Source organism: Thalassophryne amazonica, chromosome 13, assembly GCF_902500255.1.
Source record: "Thalassophryne amazonica chromosome 13, fThaAma1.1, whole genome shotgun sequence".
In the NCBI taxonomy this organism is placed as follows: domain Eukaryota; kingdom Metazoa; phylum Chordata; class Actinopteri; order Batrachoidiformes; family Batrachoididae; genus Thalassophryne; species Thalassophryne amazonica.
The window spans coordinates 59833525-59854118 of NC_047115.1; the positions used below are offsets into that span (position 1 = coordinate 59833525).

The 20594-nt window shown below is 45.1% G+C and overlaps 1 protein-coding gene across 1 annotated transcript in view; it reads left to right on the plus strand.

Annotated features, from left to right (window-relative positions):
- disc1 (DISC1 scaffold protein) overlaps positions 1–20594 on the plus strand; it is a 210245-nt gene that overhangs the window by 185123 nt on the left and 4528 nt on the right. Inside the window, exon 14 of the mRNA XM_034184501.1 lies at positions 6095–6713. Within this exon, the coding sequence (XP_034040392.1) occupies positions 6095–6279 (185 nt within the window). The 3' untranslated portion in view covers positions 6280–6713. The remainder of the gene's footprint in view (positions 1–6094; positions 6714–20594) is intronic.

Sequence of the window (20594 nt, forward strand, 5' to 3'; positions counted from 1 at the left end):
CAGTCCTCAATCGGAGGATGGAGGCTCTCACCGCCAGAGTGGAAGCACGCGAGTCAAGCGTCGCTGCAGTGTCTCCTCCTGCTGGCCCGGTGCCTGATAGAGATGTTCCACTGGCCGTTCAACTACCCCCCCCACCGTCCCCTGAAGCTTACATAAGTCCTCCCGAACCGTACGGAGGCTGTGTAGAAACGTGCGCAGACTTCCTAATGCAGTGTTCGCTCGTTTTTGCACAGCGTCCAGTTATGTACGCATCAGACGCCACCCGGGTGGCTTATGTAATTAATCTGCTTCGAGGTGAGGCACGCGCTTGGGCTACAGCGCTCTGGGAACAGGATTCATGGCTTCTGTCATCATACGCTGGGTTTATACGGGAATTCAAACAAGTGTTTGATCATCCCAACAGAGGCGAGACTGCCTCGACCGTGCTGCTGTCACTGAGACAGGGGCGTCGGAGCGCAGCTGAGTACGCTGTCGACTTCCGCATCGCGGCTGCGAGGTCTGGCTGGAACGACGTTGCGCTCCGCGCTGCCTTCATAAGCGGACTGTCTCCAGTACTGAAGGAGCATTTACTGGCTAAAGATGAACCGCAGGATTTCGACGGGCTTGTTAATCTGGTTATACGATTAGACAACCGCATAAATGAACACCGTCGGGAGCAGGCCGGAGGGCGTGGCCGGGCACAAGCCGTCCCTCTCTCTTCCGGGTCAGAAAGGGTGACGTCGTCCCCACGCTCCGTTGCCAGTGGGCTCCGTGTGGCAACAGCTCCCCCTGCTGACGAAGCTATGGACACGAGCAGGGCCAAAGTACGATCTGATGTCAGACAAAGGAGGCTGGCCCGCGGGGAGTGTTTTTACTGTGGCTCATGTGAGCATTTGTTAAAAGACTGCCCCAAACGGTCAAACACCAACGCCCGCCCTTAGAAACTGGGCTAAGGGTGGGCCATAACATGTACATGGGGAAACCCCGCAAATCAGCACGAATCCCAGTGATAATCCTAAGTGGGGATTTAACCCTTCACGCCCCAGCACTGGTGGACACGGGGTCCGAAGGGAATCTGTTGGATAGCAGATGGGCAAAGGAAGTGGGGCTCCCTCTAGTGGCTCTGCCTTCGCCTTTGAAGGTACGGGCACTAGATGGCACCCTACTCCCGTTGATTACACACCGGACCCAGCCCGTGACTCTGGTTGTGTCTGGGAATCACCGGGAGGAGATCGTGTTTTACGTGACACCTTCTACCTCCCGAGTGATTTTGGGTTTTCCTTGGATGGCTAAGCACAATCCCCGGATCGATTGGCCGTCTGGGGCAGTGGTGCAGTGGAGCGAAACCTGCCACCGGGAGTGTTTAGGATCCTCGGTTCCTCCCGGGTTCACGGCTAAGGAGGAGGTTAAGAGCCCCCCCAATCTGACGGCGGTGCCAGGGGTGTACCATGATCTAGCTGACGTCTTCAGCAAAGATCTGGCACTCACTCTTCCACCGCACCGACCATACGATTGTGCCATTGATTTGATCCCGGACGTTGAGTACCCGTCCAGTAGACTGTACAACCTCTCACGCCCGGAACGCGAATCAATGGAGACCTACATCCGGGACTCCTTGGCTGCCGGGTTGATCCGGAACTCCACCTCCCCGATGGGTGCTGGTTTCTTTTTTGTGGGCAAGAAGGACGGCGGACTCTGTCCATGCATTGATTACAGGGGGTTGAACGAGATCACGGTTCGCAATCGATACCCGTTGCCCCTCTTGGATTCGGTGTTCACACCCCTGCATGGAGCCCGAATATTCACCAAACTTGATCTTAGGAATGCGTATCACCTAGTTCGGATCCGGAAGGGAGACGAATGGAAGACGGCATTTAACACCCCTTTAGGTCATTTTGAGTACCTGGTCATGCCGTTTGGTCTCACCAACGCGACCGCGACGTTCCAAGCATTGGTTAACGACGTCTTGCGGGACTTCCTGCATCGGTTTGTCTTCGTATATCTGGATGATATACTCATCTTTTCCCCGGACCCTGAGACCCATGTACGGCATGTACGTCAGGTCCTTCAGCGGTTGTTGGAAAACCGGTTGTTTGTGAAGGGCGAGAAGTGTGAGTTCCATCGCACTTCTTTGTCCTTCCTGGGGTTTATCATCTCCTCCAACTCCGTCGCCCCGGATCCGGCCAAGGTTGCGGCGGTGAGGGATTGGCCCCAACCAAAGAGCCGTAGGAAGCTGCAACAGTTCCTCGGCTTTGCAAACTTCTACAGGAGGTTCATTAAGGGCTACAGTCAGGTTGTTAGCCCCCTGACCGCCCTGACCTCCACTAAAGTCCCCTTCACCTGGTCGGACCGGTGCGAGGCCGCTTTTCAGGAGTTGAAACGCCGGTTTTCGTCTGCGCCAGTTCTGGTGCAGCCTGATCCTACCCGCCAGTTTGTAGTGGAGGTGGACGCCTCAGACTCAGGAATAGGAGCCGTCCTGTCCCAGAGCGGGGAGTCCGGTAAGGTTCTCCATCCTTGTGCCTACTATTCCCGCAGGTTGACCCCCGCAGAGCGGAATTATGACGTGGGCAATCGAGAACTCCTCGCGGTGAAGGAGGCTCTGGAGGAGTGGAGACACCTGTTGGAGGGAGCTACGGAGCCTTTCACGGTTTTCACAGACCACCGGAACCTGGAGTACATCCGGACCGCCAAGCGGCTGAACCCCAGGCAAGCCCGCTGGTCCCTGTTCTTCGCTCGCTTCGACTTCCGGATCACCTACCGCCCCGGGACTAGGAATCAACGATCCGATGCACTGTCCCGGGTGCACGAAGAGGAGGCCAAGGCTGAGTTGTCGGACCCCATCGATACCATCCTTCCCGAGTCCACTGTCGTGGCCACCCTCACCTGGGACGTAGAGGAGACCGTCCGGGAGGCCCAGGCAAGGAACCCGGATCCGGGAGACGGTCCAAGGAACAAGCTTTACGTCCCACCCGAGGCTAGGGCTGCCGTCTTGGACTTCTGTCACGGCTCCAAGCTCTCCTGTCATCCTGGAGTGCGTAGGACCGTGGCAGTAGTCCAGCAGCGCTTCTGGTGGGCGTCACTGGAAGCCGACGTCCGGGACTACGTCCAGGCCTGCACCACCTGTGCCAGGGGCAAGGCGGACCATCACAAGACCAGGGGTCTCCTCCAACCCCTGCCTGTGCCTCATCGCCCCTGGTCCCACATTGGCCTGGACTTCGTCACGGGCCTCCCGCCGTCCCAGGGCAACACCGCCATACTGACGATAGTGGACCGGTTCTCCAAGGCGGCCCACTTCGTGGCCCTCCCGAAGCTCCCGACGGCCCAGGAGACAGCAGACCTCCTGGTCCACCACGTCGTGCGTCTGCATGGGATACCATCGGACATCGACTCGGATCGTGGTCCCCAGTTCTCCTCGCAGGTCTGGAGGAGTTTTTGTAAGGAGCTGGGGGCCACCGTACGTCTCTCGTCCGGGTATCACCCACAGACGAACGGCCAGGCAGAGCGGGCGAACCAGGACCTAGAACAGGCCCTTCGCTGTGTCACCTCCGCGCATCCGGCGGCCTGGAGCAACCATCTGGCCTGGATCGAGTACGCGCACAACAGCCAAGTGTCTTCCGCCACCGGCCTCTCCCCTTTCGAGGCGTGTCTGGGCTACCAGCCCCCATTATTCCCACTTGCGGAGGGAGAGGTCGGGGTACCCTCGGTCCAGGCCCACCTACGGAGGTGCCGCCGGGTGTGGCGAACCGCCCGTTCTGCCCTGTTGCGGGCCCGGACGAGGGCCAAGGCCCATGCAGACCGCCGGCGTTCCCCGGCCCCTGCATACCAACCTGGGCAGGAGGTGTGGTTATCCACCAAAGACATCCCGCTTCAGGTGACATCTCAGAAACTGAAGGACCGTTTCATTGGGCCGTTCCCTATCGCCAAGATCCTCAGTCCGGCCGCAGTGAAGCTGACACTCCCGGCTTCACTGCGGATCCATCCCATTTTTCATGTCTCTAGGCTTAAACCATGCCACACCTCACCACTCTGCACCCCTGGACCCGAGCCACCACCTGCCCGAATCATCGACGGGGAGCCGGCATGGACTGTTCGTCGGCTCCTGGACGTCCGTCGGATGGGCCGGGGTTTTCAGTGCTTGGTGGACTGGGAGGGTTATGGACCCGAAGAACGCTCCTGGGTGAAACGGAGCTTCATCCTGGACCCGGCCCTTCTGGTCGATTTCTACCGCCGACACCCGGACAAGCCTGGTCGGGCGCCAGGAGGCGCCCGTTGAGGGGGGGGGTCCTGTTGTGTGGGCCGCTGAAGAGGAGGTACTGCTGGCCCACCACCACCAGTCGGCGCCCTGCTTGGAGTGCGGGCTTCAAGCATGAGAGGGCGCCAGAGCTATTGGAAGAGACAGCTGTCACCTGTCAACCTCACCAGCTGTCTCTCATTAACCTCCTTACAAGAAGCGGATCACAACTCCACCTCCTCGCCGAGAAATCATCTACCACAAAGGTAATTTCTCTGCTGACTTATCTATTGTCTAAACTTTGTTCTGTCTGCAGCCGCATTCCTGTGGTGATCCAGAAGAGGGACCAACAGGAGCTGCACGAGAGAAACGTATCTGGAGGTGGAGGTTTTCCCTCCCAGAGACTTTGAGTGTAAAGGTTGCTGGGTGTGAGGACTCACACTCACCTCCTTCTGTTTCTTCTTTGCCAGCAGTACCAGGGCCGACAACGGAGGACAGAGACCACCTGGGGATTCAGGACTTGGCGGCTCCGGTGTTCTTCAGGCCGTTGGTGGTGGAAGCGGTGTGGGCCCCGGCTCCTCGTTCATCAGAGGTCTCCTATCTTCGAGCCTGCCCACCGTCCTCTTGTATACAATTGGCACCTGTTATTTCTGTTTGTATTCCATTGTGTACTTTCGCAACATTAAATTGTTACTCCTTTTCTTATCCATTGTCCGTTCACTTGCGCCCCCTGTTGTGGGTCCGTGTTACGACACCTTCCCAACATCTCCTTTTTGTCTCATGCTGGTGCCTGATCTGTGGAGTGAGTCTGAAAGACATATTTTTGTCTTGGATGTTGTACTTATTTTGAAGTATAGTGACAATGTTACAGACTCGCCTTTGGCTCTCTGTTGTTGTCTTCACATTGTGTTTTTCACATCTGATCAGAGATTCATTTATCCTGCTGTGCTGTCGGGTCAGAACAGGCTGATTCACTGTTTCATTCTTTCTTCAGATGTAGACACTGAGTGCATCCTTCTCCTCACCCCTCTCAGTTTCTAATCCAAAATGTCATTCCTCTCTGCTGTTGGAGTTGGTTCATCCCTTAATCTGTTTCAAAAAATTGGGATCTGAGTGTCAGGCCTGCTTTGTCTGGGAGCTTCACTTCAGTCTTTGCTCTGAACAACAGGTAATGATTGATGCAGATCCAGATTGGAATCAGGGTGAAAAAAGAGATTAATGATTTTTTTTTTATTTTTTTTTGTCCATCCCTATGTTCAGTTTTTGAGGACCTTCATCATGATACTGATTGTCATCGTCCCATTTGGACTGTGTTGAAATCTTTTTGAATCTTCTGCAGTATTCATGAAAAGCTCTTTAAAGGCTGCTTAAATATGAATGAAGACAATCTGTGTCCATTCAGACAGTAAAACGAGCCATCAGGCCCCATCTGCCATCAAAACCATCCGTTTGATTTGCCACTTAAGACGGACACTCACACGATTAATGAGTTTCGAAGCAGGTTAAACAATCCCTTCTCTGATGACAGCCTCCATCCCATTTTATTGATGCTTTATGAATAATTTAGGCGGGCAGTCTGTTTGGGTCTGTCCTCGCTCGGCCACCCAGTTTCACAGATGAAATGAGCTTATGAATACGGAATTGGAATGGGGTTAAATCGTGTGTGACTTGATGATCTGTCCCACGATGGGGTTTAGTGCTCAAATTGGAGATTGATGACTTCATCGGTTTATGGTTGTCCTTTGATATTACCATTAACCACTGCAAGCCACAAGTGTCACATTTGTGCACCGGCACGTGGTTCATTTGCATGTTAATGTTTGTGACGCTGTTTGTGTCCATCTGTGTTTGTAACATCAGATTCCACCTTAACTCTCGCTTCACAGTCTTTAGAAAAGGAGGTTCGGGAGGTAAAAGCTACTTTACAGGCCATGTTGGCACAGCTGAAAGAGGAAGAGCAGGATGAAGAGGAAATTCAACTACAAGATGCTGACCTGATGAACAGTAGAACAGAGGAAGAGGAGGAAGAGGATGAAGACCAGTATTTCAGCGACAGCTGGGACATCTGAAGTGGATGCAGTGTTTTATGACCACTCACACACACACAGACCGGCTCTCTGAGAGCTTGACCTCGGCTTTGTAGTAGAAGCGACCCAGTGTCCCTCAAACCGCTTTGCAGCTGCAGTGTCTGTGGTACTGCTGAAATTTCCAGTCTTAAAAGTATGAGTAATATATTATCGATATTATTACGATGTCATTTAAATGAATGATTTTGATATTAATGCACGACTTGGAGGCACTGAAACCCTTGGACAGTCGTGGCAGCGGCACATTTACAATTCTATTGACTTTTTAGTACTTTACTTTCACAACCATTTGTCACACAGGCAAAAAGTAACCTCTCTTGTGCACTGTTGTCTTTCATTTTTAGTTTAATTCAGTCACCACAGGGTGGTGCTATAGTGTGAGAATGCAAGAGAACTGCAGGAAATGACTCATGCAAGTAAAAAGTAAGTCTCTTCGGCTGCTCTCGTGTTTTCACTCGGGGTCGCCACAGCAAATCCAAGCAAATCTGCATGTTGAATTGGCACAAGTTTTACGCAGGATGCCCTTCCTGACGCAACTCCACATTACATGGAGAAATGTGGCAAGTGTGGGATTTGAACCCAGAAACTTCTGAACTGAAACCATGCGCATTAACCACTTGGCTAGGAAATGACTCATATGTGAACTAAATAATGGTAAAGAGATATTGTGAAGTAAACTAATTATTGTACGTATGTTCAGAGTGTCAATGTTATACTGCCCACTTTCATTAAACTCGACATTTTCTTCAGCAAGTTACATCGCAACTATTATGACACAACTCCCAGTGAGGATCTGTGTTCTGTTCATTAAAATCCTCAGGGCGTGAACTAGCTAACACCTATTTGTAGTAGTTCTTTCGGCTTCTCCATTTGGGGTCACCACAGCAGATCCACTATGGAGTTGCATGTAAATTTGGAACTCCACATCACATTGTTCTAGACCGGGAACCTTCCTCTGTGGAAGTGCCACCGCGCTGCCTAACTAATAAAACAATAACATGCATTTTCAGAGGGCCGACGTCCCAAAATGACCGATATTCGCCCGAGTTAGACGAGGACGAATATCGGTCATTTTGGGTGACTGAGCATGGACGGAGGAAATCAGACAATGCATACCGCATGACAACTGCATGTTATTTGCATTATTATCACTTATTGAGATACACAACACGTGGAATCACATTAACAGTATTTAATGTCATTTCAAAATGCACGACACCCAGCAAACGCATACATAAAAAGTTGGCTCACTTTAACTTTTGTCGTGTTGGCTGGTACGGCGCTGCTCTCCAAATTCGCCAGGGCATCCTCATCAAGGTGGCTGCTTTGGCTGCTGTTCATTGTCGTACTATCCATGATAAAATCATCTGGAATATCCATATTGGGACCAACACACACTTCTCGCCTTTTCATGTTATCATCTGCAGACAGTTCTTGGGTTGCACATGATATGACGTCATCACTTTATGCACAACGGGCAGGTATTGGGTTACCGGCCCGTTACTGCGGGCAGGTATATGGACAGGTAGCGTAATTGGAAATCTATGCTACTGGCCCAGCAACGCCTAAGTAAGTGATAATATCTCGATATAAAGTCCCTTTCACACATGGAGCTGGGTATCATTGGTAAGACAATCAACCCAGCAATAGCAGAAATTTGACAGACATGCTTGAGCTTTTGCTATGTAGAATTTCTCTACTGTGTCTGTGTTTCTGGAGTGTGACTGATTTTACTGTGAAACAAGTGGTACAGAAAAACATGCAAAACTCAGTAAGTCATAATAACTCATCACTTTTTTACCATTCATGCTAAATTCATAAAATTTTCAGGTGTTTAGGTACAATCTGCCTTTAACTACCATAAAAGAAGATCCACAGGTGCATATTTGCCAGTTTATTGCTCGCTGAAAACTGTTAAATAGTTTGAGCTTGCAAATCTAAAACTGCATTGGTGAAATTAACCAATATATTGGTTAACTGGTCGTTGGTCGTTTTGACCATTGGGGTTTTTCCGTAATTATTGTATGGCTTTGCCTTACAATATAAAGCGCCTTGGGGCAACTGTTTGTTGTGATTTGGCACTATATAAATAAAATTGATTTGATTTGATTTGGTTGAAATTGCCAGTTCTCTGCATTGGTACATGTCCAATCAAGTTCTGTCAGAATCTGTGGTGCAAAGTGGTTAGACGCAACAGCAGGATTCAGCCGTGAGTTTGACAACATTTAATGATTGTTCGAGCTGGATTCGATGCACAAAAAGGCTGGCCGTTACAAGCAAAAGTATCCAAAGCATTCAGCCGAGAACAGTGTCCAAAAAACAGGCAGGCAGGTCAAAACAAGGATAGGCAAAAATAGGTCTAGATACTCGGAAGGAAACGCTTGAGAGGAGCAAGGCACAACAATCTCGCAAGGAGGTGAGGGAAAAGATGCACTAATAAAGAGGGAGTGATTAGGAGGAAATGCAAGACAGGTGTGGTGGAAGGATCTGGAATTGGGCGTGACAAGCAGGAAGGAAACGCCCAATACCACACACCAAACACCAGCAGAGAAATCCGTAGACAAAACCCAAGAAAGAACAAAAACACAGCAAAATAATACAGTAAGAAAACCCCCAACCAACCTCACAGCCCAATCATGACAAATTCTTGTTCAAAACAACCAATCCAGACTTACAACACTGGAGTCAATATGCACATTTTTCAAAAACATTCTTAAATCTGGCCTGCTCTAATTAAAAGATGCCAAAAAAAAAATACAGCACTGTCCACCGTGCCAATACTGTTAATGGGGAAGACCAACTGAGTGGTCAGAGGCTGATCAATGTATCTGTTGAAAACAACCAATCCCAGACCAACCAACTATATATGGTTGATGGTTTAACCATTTTGAGAATTATTATTTTTGTCTGATAGTTTTTTGACCATCTGCATGAGGATTACTACCTCATAAAAGTGAGTATATCCTTAGCACTGTCTTCAAAGTGCTTGCTTGTGGTGTGGGAAGACCTTGACCTTACTTTTGTATGTTGCTTTTGGGTAATTTATGTTATGATTTGGAGCTGTAGAAATAAAGTTAATTGCATTGATCTGAAGAAGAAAGTTAGGCTTGCTGTTTTCAACAAGTGGCAAGTTAAGTCTGTTGAGTTGTTTGGACAGTGGTGGTGCGTTCTAATAACAGAACATCACGTACAATCAGACGGTGATGTCTTCATCAGGATAAGGAGAAATTTCTCATTTATGCTGAGCTGCTGTGATCCTTTAAGGGTTGATGTAAACTCCAAAAGTTGCTCAGATGTTGTAGCCTGAGTGTAAGCGGGTAATAGTGCCTTAAACAACTAAGACAGTGTATGTAGTTCTACTTAATTTTTATGAAGCTGTTTTGGATCATATTTTCATGCTATGTCTTGCTATTGCTTAGTTGTCTGGAATTTAATTTGAATAACTAATAACATCAAATTTTGACAGCTTTGTAATCCAAATGACAAACCAGAAGCTAGTGGCAGTCAGCAAAAACTGAAACAAAACACACAAAAAGTCAAACAGCATTAATGCTGGCTGTATGTTTGAGTTTTTGCAGACCATTAAGGTGACAGTCTAAATACATATTACTGTGCAGAGGTTTCAAGCACTATATTTTTGAAATATAATGTAATGCTAAAATACCCTCAGCTGTATGAGCCTTGTGTTATTTATATTTGCAGTTGTTTAATTAATTTTTAAGATCCTGTTGTCTTACATACAATTTGTACATGTTCAGTGAAGACCCGCTATTAATCAGTCAATCAAAAACAATATTTACGTTTTAATAGCATCTGCAGGAGGCTTTGTGTGTGCGTGTACATGAGCTTTTGACAAAAGCGGAAGTTATGCAAATCAAGGAATATTTGTAGCTCACCCTCTGTGCATTTGCTGATATTAAAGAGACAAATTTAACTCCGTCAGAAGTTAGCTACCCGCCTGTGACGTCACCATGCTAATGTCCGCGAAATAAGTTGAGAGGTGTTATTAGGTTCCAAAAACGGCATTTTCGGTTTTAGAAGTGTTTATTTCTGGCTATCTTTTACATAATATATGACAAAGAGGATATATTTACACACAAACGAAACAGAGTTTTGCAGCTAGCTTCCAGCCTGTGACGTCACCATGCTACCGTCCGCGAAGTAAGTTCAAGGTGTTATTAGGCTCCAAAAATGGCGTGTTTATTTCATGCTAGTTTTTACGTAATGTATGAGAAATGTATATAAACCAAAAAAATGAAGTGGTTTTGGAGAGACCAGCCACTGACGTCACTGTAAATCTGTATAGTTTTTCAGTGCGCACACTAATTAAAATGGATCAGAAAAGTCTGCAACTTTACAGCACAAAGTCAGAAAAAGATGAAATTCTACAGCTTTGATTTGGAGGTGATGATTGTAGAAAGAAAAGCTTGTTGAGGGTCAAATAAGTCCAGAATTAAGCATAATACAGAGACGGAGAACTTTAAAACTGTCACGTATGACACAGAATTACAGAGCTGCAGAAGCATAAATCAGGCTTTAAATTAGTTAAATAAATAATCATAAATTGTAAATGTATCTAAATATGATTTAACCATTTTTATATTTATTTTGATAGTACATGTACCTGGATGTGTTGCTGTATGTGGTTAAATGATTTTAAAAAATGTTGAAAACATAAGGGCCCTGTCACACTGGCGTTTAGGAAGATTTGCGCATGAAATGAGGAGACAAAAGTAATGAAATATATGGCTAAATAAATGAGATAATCACTCAGTTAAAAAAAAATATTTTAAAAAGCTGATTACAAACAACCAGAAGTTGTGACAAACTTCAACTGCTTACTTCAGTTGACGGTCAATGGGGGCTGGAGTGTGAGGCAGGGTACACCCTGGACAGGAATCCAGTCTGTCACAGCAATACATGTAGACAGACGAACACATTCACATCCGCACACACAACTACGGACAATTTAAAGTTTCCAATCCACCTAATCTGCATGTGGAATGAACCCACGCAGACACAGGGAGAACAACTCCACACAGAAAGGACACAGGTGGGAATTGATCCCATGACCTTCTTGCTGTGAAGCAACAGTGCTAACCACTAAGCCACCGTGCTGAACCTGCACCCTGCAGAAGACAATGAAAAAATAATTAAATCTGAAACAGCAGTCACATATTTGTCACTTTTTTGCTTATCGTATTTATTTAGCCATTTACCGGATGTAATGTTTAAAGTTTTCAGTTCATTAAATGTGCCTGAAACCTTTGCACAGCAACTATATTGCACATAAATAACAGGCAGATGTTGTTGTGTTTTAGCACGATTGGACTGCAATTTTTGTCCATGAAATAACTCATTGGTGGTGCTGCTTGTGAGAATGGGAGCTAACTTGAATTTTTTTCTTTGTTTATTTGTATGTTTAGCAAATGTAATATTTAGTTTGCGTTTCTAAGAGGTGTTCTGCATGTGAAAATAAACCTGTCAGTAGTCTAAACTTTGTTACATGCTTGTTGAGTTGTTGAAGGATAAAATGTCACCAGGCACAGAAAAACAATCTGCAACTACTGCTTTTTTTATGTTTGATCTGCTCTCTGTATGGTCACTGTGGCACTTATGGGGATTTATTTTTTTCCTGACTTGCCCCAAACATGTTTCATTTTTACGGTCTCTGATTAATCTGATTAAATTGAGCATGTGGTGTGAACTTGCTGGACTGTGTTTCATATTTATTTCATAATTAAAGCATGTAGCATTCAGACGAACACTGTATCCTGCTGTTTTCTTGTGGTGTTGAGTTACAGCCCCTCTGATGAGCTCACTCTTATTAAATGTGTGGGCACGCGGCCAGGCATGTGAGGGCAGTGCCGACATGATACCAGTATGGTAATAAAGGTCATCTGCTGAGGTCTAGTGAGGGGATATGCTGCCTTCTATTGTTGTCTCACCTCGGCGGCGGTGGTGGGTCTAATTGGAAGACGTCTTCATGGCGAGGAAGGTGGGGCCGTGCTGCTTTGTTCCCATCTCATTCTGTCCTGTTTTTGGAGCAAAGGCCTGCTGGGATATATCAGAGGCGTGTCTGCAGCCCCGTGCACGGTGTTGCAGATACAGCTGAGCACTTGGGGTGCTGTAGTCTAATGGGCTTTTCTCACATTACTGCCATTTGTAAAGCACTTGCCAGGCCACAAGTCTGCACATCTATCAGCTTCAGGCAGAGTAAAGACAGCGCCTGGTTCACGCACGGCTTCCTGCCAGACATCCTCACCTCATAATTGAATGTGTGCTTGCACTGTGCTGTGCTCCGTGTGGCACCGTTGCTCAAAAATGGCCAAAGAGACAAAAGGAAAATGCTTTTCAGCAGGCAGGTAACGCATGGGGAGATGCCTCCTTCTATAAACAAAGACAATTTTCATTGTTATTATTATTACTGTATTTCAAGTTAACCACGTCTATAATCATTTTTTTTTTTTTATTAACACCTTGGTAAAGTTGATGTACACTTCTGTGTTGGCATTAATGCTGAAAAATACACTGATTTTAGAACAATATGTGCTGCATTCAAGATGATATTTTTTTCCTGGTTGTACCTATTTTAGGCAATGCAAAACCACATTCTGCACACATTACAAAGGCAGGGCTGCAGAAGAAGTGGGTATGGATATTGGACTGATCTGCCTGCAGTCCTCATGTGTCCCCAATGAAGAACGTGTGGAGAATTATGAGATGGACAAATGCAACAGCGGACCCCTTTCCACTGCAGGAACTCTACCTACTCTCCAGTTTACAGGAATGGATACAGGAACAGCCTGTTAAGTGGCCTTCTCAGCTGCTGTGTCTCGAGTGCAGTGAAGAACCACTGGGCTCCCAATGAAAGCAAGTATCTAATGCCAGTCATAGCTAGTTAACAAACTTTAACCTTAATGTTAGGTGCAAAACAACATAAAAAAGGTTGCAAATGCAAAATTAGTAAATAATTTGTTTTTTTCATCTTTTGAGTAGCACATTTGGAACACTGTACCCACAGTAGTAAGCACTATCACAGGGTTTATTACAGTGGTGGGCACAGGACAAGTGGTATATGTGATTTTGGGGAGTGTTGTTCTGTATACACTACAGAGGATGCATAAATTAACCACTAAATTGGACACAAAGGGGTTGGACATAGCATTAGGTAATCTGCATGTTGTAGTCTGAAAAGAATCTCAACCAATCAGAGAAGCACTTGCCATTCCCGTTAAACCTGAGCACACAGGCACGCAGCACTGTAGTACTGTGAAAGTGTAGGCAAGTGAAAGATTTTGTGTCAGATTAAGAGATTAGCACCAACCTGATTGCAGCGCTTGAGAATCTGAGTGAGGAATCAGAGTGTCTGAGTTGTGATTATCCTGGATCAAGAATAAGATCCAGGCTTTCAATGACTTCCTGAACTTGGCCATCAGAATTGTTGAGAGAAAAAGAAGAGCTTATGGAATCGTGAGATCATGAGACAAATGTTTTTGGCAATAAAGATTCTTTTGTGGGAGAATGAAAGTCCAAGTCTTTAGGGTCCTGGTGCGTCCTGTTTTCCTCTATGGTTGGGACTTGCATAGTATCTTTGGGTACCACTAGAATGCCTTTGTGTCAAATGAATGCTTATTTAGGGAGACTCAGATGAGGAGAACCAGTTGCATTGTGAAGAAACATCACCCGTAACATTTCGGCTGTTTGGGGCACGCAGGTGCCTCAGTGTTGAAGAGCTCTAAAACTGGAAAAAGCCAAATGAATACCCACTTTTCACCTGGATGGGACAGGTAGATGGCTATTTTCAGGAGATGTGGATGGACCGGTGGTCTGCCCGGGTGGTTACCATCCAGAAACCAAGGTAGTTCCATGTTATTTGACTTGTTGTAAGAAGAATGCTCGTGTCTTTTATGAAGCACATTTTATTGAATAAGAGAATGCCTGCAGCAGCCTGTCTGTCACAGAAATTTAGATTTGTTTTGCTGTATTTAATCCCCTGGAGATTGTTATGCTGTCAGACAGCTACGTGTTCAAACTCTCTGAACCACGACAGAATCGGTGGTGACAGCACTTTTCCTCTCGCACTGCTTCCGTCGGCCTCACCAGCACCAGCAGTGAATCCAAAATCATCTTTTTTGTATTCAGTCCATTCACATGTTCAGATCTGTGCGCATTCTCAAACTGACACGTTTTATGTTACGTGTCAGCAACCATGTGTCAGTTTTGGTCACAGTGTCGGTGAAGTCCGATCTCTTGATGTTCACGACTGTATAGAACAACGGTCTGCAAATGGACCTCTTTTCTGCCACCAGGACTTTTATGTGATGCTGTCTGCCAGCTTTGCGTGCACATCCAAATTCACTGTTTATTAAAGCAAACTATCAAGTCCAGAAAAGAAGACACACATGAGACCAAGCAGACAGGAAACAGCCTGCTGTATTCTTTTTCCTGTGGTCTGACCCCAGCAGTGAAATCACACATAATTATAAACACGGCACCAGTGGGACATGCATTCTCTGCAGAAACACACACATTTTCCACCATTTATGGCTGTAAAAGGATAGCAGGAAATGCACTCTGATAGTGGAGGCACGTCAACATCTATTTTCCTCATTAAATTCAAATGTCTAATTTTGATGCTGGCAGTTTCTCACAAATTTTTAAACCCAAATTCATCTGAAGTAACACAATTATTTAGAAATAGAATGTCAAGATGTCTGTGGTGAGATTTAGCATAGAAACGGTTTATTGTTCCTGCAGGAACAAATTGATAAATTTGAAAGTTGAAGATTAATCTGGGACAAAGAGGTTATTATGTTTTAGGTTTATTGGGTTTTCTGAGAAGGATAACTCAGAAATCTTTACAAATTCTTTTTAGTGTAATGTATATCTTTCTGGGTTGCAGCACAGGTGTATCACATTTTCCAGACTATATGTCGCACCAAAGTATTAATCAAATCTGTCAAAAAATGCATCATGAAGAAGTCACATCAGTCTGTTAGCCACATTTAGTTTTGAAATATGGTGCTACCGCTTCATGCAACAACAAGAAAAATTAATTGGAACATTATTTAGTTTTAATTCAATGTAGACTAACCAAAAGCTAACAGGCTCTTTAATGTTATTGTATGAGGCACAAAGAACATGAGCATAAACTGCTTCATGTCATCACTGAACAGACAAAAGTGTCTGTGCAAAGCTAAACGTGCATGTTTACCTCGCTAAATGTATATATATATATAAAAAATGATAACTACATGTTTTTAAAAGATTAGTTAGCCTCACCTTAGCCTAGCTGTCCTCATTGCTATCCTGGCTGCCCCAAAAGTGTATAACAAGTACAGTGCTAAGTAGTATGGAGATTATTCCCTTAGTTTAATCAAGTGTGTATGAAGTCTATTTCCTGTTTTTTCAGATTGAGAGCATGATTGATTAACTCTACCAATATGTCACCCTCATTCACATCTTCATCATCATCATCTTCTTCTTCATATTTTATTTTGATTAGCAACCAGCTTAATTGTGCATTCTGTCACCTTCTGTGGTGGATGTGGATCAGATAGTACTTTATTCAGATCAGTACACATGATCAGCTTCTCACACATGTAGACTGTGGCTGTAAATGATAATGTAGTATGTTTTTGACATATGCTGCAGGATCAGCATGACAAGTAAAAAATATTAAATAAAATAAAAAAGCAACTTCCAGTCAGGAAAATGTGGTGTATAATATCTATAGATGATTTAAAATATGGCTGTTTGAATTTTGACTGGAATTCAGAGATTTGATGTTGGGGAAAGTATAATGCACGGACCCACAACCGGGGGCGTAAATGAACGGTCAATAGATAAGCCAATAAATACAATTTATTGCAGCAAATGTGCACAACAGTTCAAATACTGCTTTTAGTTAGTCAATCACTAAATACAGCAGGTGACGTGAGGGCAGGCCCGAGGGTAGGAGACGCCTATCCAGAGAAGAGCCGGGACCCACAAGGTTCCACCGCCAACGGAGACCTGCAGTACGCCAAGGCCACCAAGTCCTGAGTCCCCAGGTGGCCTCTGCTTCCAGCTGTCAGATCCGGTACTGCTGGCAGGAACAAAGACAGGTTAATGGTGGGTGTGTGGACACCCAGTAAGCAGTCAGCAAAAAATCACAGTTCCTTCCTGAGGGAAAAACCACCACTCCCAGAAACAGGAACGCTGAGAACGTGCAGTACCAATAGTATACTTAATGTTCAGGAAAGTGAGGAGTGGGAAACGCCAACTCCCTCCAACCTCCACAAACCCAGCTCCAAGCTGCGAGCATACAAAGGTTACGACTGCAAAACTCAGTAGCAAGTAATGTGCAAACGGCACAAAAATGGCTGAGAAAGGTTACCTGCGTGGTAAGCTGATATCTCGGCAGAGATGTGGTGTCTCCTCCAGGCTTTTATGGGGATGATGCTGTTGATTGCTGACAGCTGTCAGTCCTGGCTCCTGGATGGCAACTGCGCCCTCTGGTGCCTGAAACCCAACAACAGGCAGGGTGCCCTCTGGCATTGGCCAGCAGTACCTCCTCTTCGGGCGGCCCACACAACATTTGATTTTATTACTGATGTGCTAGTTCCTCTAGCTTTTCAAGTGCTGGTCGTGATACCGTTTGGTGGTACGTCGTCTTATATGGCAGAGCTGGTTCAGTCATATGTGCCTACTCGTGTCTTCCAGTCACAGGGGACTGGCCTGCTGTATCAACCAGCTCAGCTCAGCATTTTGAAATGCTTTATAAAATGAAAGTGTTCAAATGAGTTCCACTCATTTTTTTTAATATAAGAGACTTTTTGTTCTCGAGTGCCAGTAATGGTTCCAAAGTTTTTTACTTCATGTTTTAAATTTGTGTTTCCATTCATACATTCTCTGTAACCACAATCAAGGGTCACAGGGGCTGGAGCCTATTCCAGCAGTCACAGGGTGTGAGGCAGGACACACCCTGTACAGGACGCCAGTCTGTCACAGCGACACATATACAAAGACACACTGTCACTATGTGCATGGATTGGCGACTCTAAATTGACACTACAGTCAATTTAGAGTCACCAATCCACCAAACCTGCATTTCTTTGGAAGTGGGAGGAATCCAGATAAGCTGGAGGAAACCAACTAAAACACAGAGAGAACATGCAAACTCCACACAGAAAGGAGCAGGTGGGAAGCGATCCCAAGACCTCTGGCCGTGAGGCAACAGTGCTAACCATTAATCCACTGTGCCACCCTATGTATTTCCTGCTTTATTACATTTTTAATCTATATGAATTATAATGTATTTTACTTTGTGTAGCACTTTGCATGTACGCCTGAAAGTGCGATATAAAATATTATTTGATTAATATGTATATGTCGCAGACATGAACGAGTGAAGCTCTTCAGCATCTCACCATGTCATTTAGGTCCTTCAGACTTTTTGTCAGTAAAATGGTTCTTGGGAGCATGAGCATGGCTAAAACCTTTCAGCTTCTGGGGGAGCCCCTGCCCCCCCCCCCAGACTCCCCGCCTTAACCATTTTTCTTTATTTGCCTCTCACATGCCTTGAAGCTCCTCACCATCGAGCCATGTATTTAGGTTCTTCAGACTTTTTTTTCAGGAAAATGGTTCTTGGGAGCATGAGCATGGCTAAAACCTTTCAGCTTCTGGGGGAGCCCCTGCCCCCCCCCAGACTCCCCGCCTTTTTAACCATTTTTCTTTATTTGCCTCTCACATGCCTTGAAGCTCCTCACCATCGAGCCATGTATTTAGGTTCTTCAGACTTTTTTTCAGTAAAATGGTTCTTGGGAGCATGAGCATGGCTAAAACCTTTCAGCTTCTATAACGCTTTTTAAGCATTTTTCTTTTTTTGCCTTTCAGCTTCTGGGGGGTGGAGACCCCCCAGACCCCCCTAATTACAGCCCACTTAACCCCCTGCCACTTTAAACATTTTTTAATGTAGATGTAAATTAATCTTCAGAGTTTTCAGCTAGTTGACAGTAGGGCTGTACAATGTGGCCAAATTATCGTATCTCAATATTGTCATATCAATATGATATACGATATGACTATGATTTCACACAAAGTGCAGCAACAGTGAAAATTAAATATTCTTAAAACAGGAATAATACCAGACTCATTTTGCACTCATCATATACTGCACCCTCCAAAAATATTGGGACACTTGGTATTTCACACATTTTAATTTGTTTATGCCATTTCAAATACAAGAAATACAAAAAAATAAAGAATAAAAATTTCTAAAATTATCTTCCTCAAACTCAAGCTGAAAGCAAATCTCTAAAAGATAAGATAAGACTTTATTGATCTCACAGTGGAGAAATTCACATTACGTCAGCTCTTAAGAAAAACACACAAGATGGGTGCGAGTAGAGGAAAATGTGCATCAAACAGCATGTGCAAGGATAAGCAATAATAATACTTGTAACAATATATATATATATATATATATATATATATATATATATATATATATATATATATATATATATATATATATATATATATACACACACATACATACATTTACATATATATACAGTAGTGTTCAGAATAATAGTGCTATGTGACTAAAAAGATTAATCCAGGTTTTGAGTATATTTCTTATTGTTACATGGGAAACAAGATACCAGTAGATTCAGTAGATTCTCACAAATCCAACAAGACCAAGCATTCATGATATGCACACTCTTAAGGCTATGAAATTGGGCCATTAGTAAAAAAAGTAGAAAAGGGGGTGTTCACAATAACAGTAGCATCTGCTGTTGATGCCACAAACTCAAAACTATTATGTTCAAACTGCTTTTTTAGCAATCCTGTGAATCACTAAACTAGTATTCAGTTGTATAACCACAGTTTTTCATGATTTCTTCACACCTGTGAGACATTAATTTTGTTGGTTTGGAACCATGATTTTGCTCGGTTACTAGTGTGATTGGGGTCATTGTCTTGTTGAAACACCCATTTCAAGGGCATGCCCTCTTCAGCATAAGGCAACATGACGTCTTCAAGTATTCTGACATATCCAAACTGATCCATGATACCTGGTATGCGATAGGCCCAACACCATAGTAGGAGAAACATGCCCATATCATGATGCTTGCACCACCATGCTTCACTGTCTTTACTGTGAACTGTGGCTTGAATTCAGAGTTTGGGGGTCGTCTCACAAACTGTCTGCAGCCCTTGGACCCAAAAAGAACAATTTTACTCTCATCAGTCCACAAAATATTCCTCCATTTCTCTTTAGGCCAGTTGATGTGTTCTTTGGCAAACTGTAACCTCTTCTGCACGTGTCTTTTATTTAACAGAGGGACTTTGTTGGGGATTCTTGCAAATAAATTAGCTTCACACAGGCGTCTTCTAACTGTAGTAGAGAAGGTTGAATCTTCGACTGGACTGGGTTGCTTGACGCGAGGATGTTTCGCTTCAAATCGCAGAAGCTTCCTCAGCTAAAATTCTTGATCTGGTGGTCTGACTTCTGTCTTGACTCTTTTAGAGAAGAATAATCAAGAAGTTACAAAAGCTGGAGTTTTAAACCTAACCAGACCCCTCCTACCAAGAGGCAGACTGCTATAGGCTAGTGACTAAACAATAGCTCTAATTAGCACCTATTGTGCTCTAGTTAGCACCCTCCTAATGACAGGGCAGCTGTCCCTCTCCTGATGGCTCCCTTGATGACTCTGATGAAGCCTCACATGTCCTGTGAGGCTTCATCACGGCGTTGCTTTGCGCCATGCGGCTCCACCGCGATGCGCGGAATTCCTCCGCTCCTCTTTCCATGACAAAAACTCCTGTAACAGTGGAATGTGCCATTAATTTCCAAACTGGACGCTGTGTTTTATCCGGGACGTCGTCTGACTAGCACAGGAATTGCGGAAGATGTGGACATCAGCACTTTTTCAGCACATTGAGACAGACGTGCGGAGGAATTCCGCGCATCGCGGTGGAGCCGCATGGCGCAAAGCAACGCCGTGATGAAGCCTCACAGGACATGTTCTGGCATGTCCAGGCTCATCCACAATTTCTTGGTTAGTCACACGACTGAAAACCCACCGACAGCCATCTGAAAGCCATCTCAAAGCCGTCCTGTGAGACCAACACGGAGGTGGTTTTGTGCCGTGCCATGAACGGCTCCGTGGCGCATCTGTCCGCTTTTCTTTCCATGAAAAAAACTCCTTTAACAGTGGAATATGCCAAAAAAGTACTGATGTCCACGTCTCCTGCCATTTTTGTGTAAGTCAGATGACGTCCCGGATCAACAAAGCCTTCACATT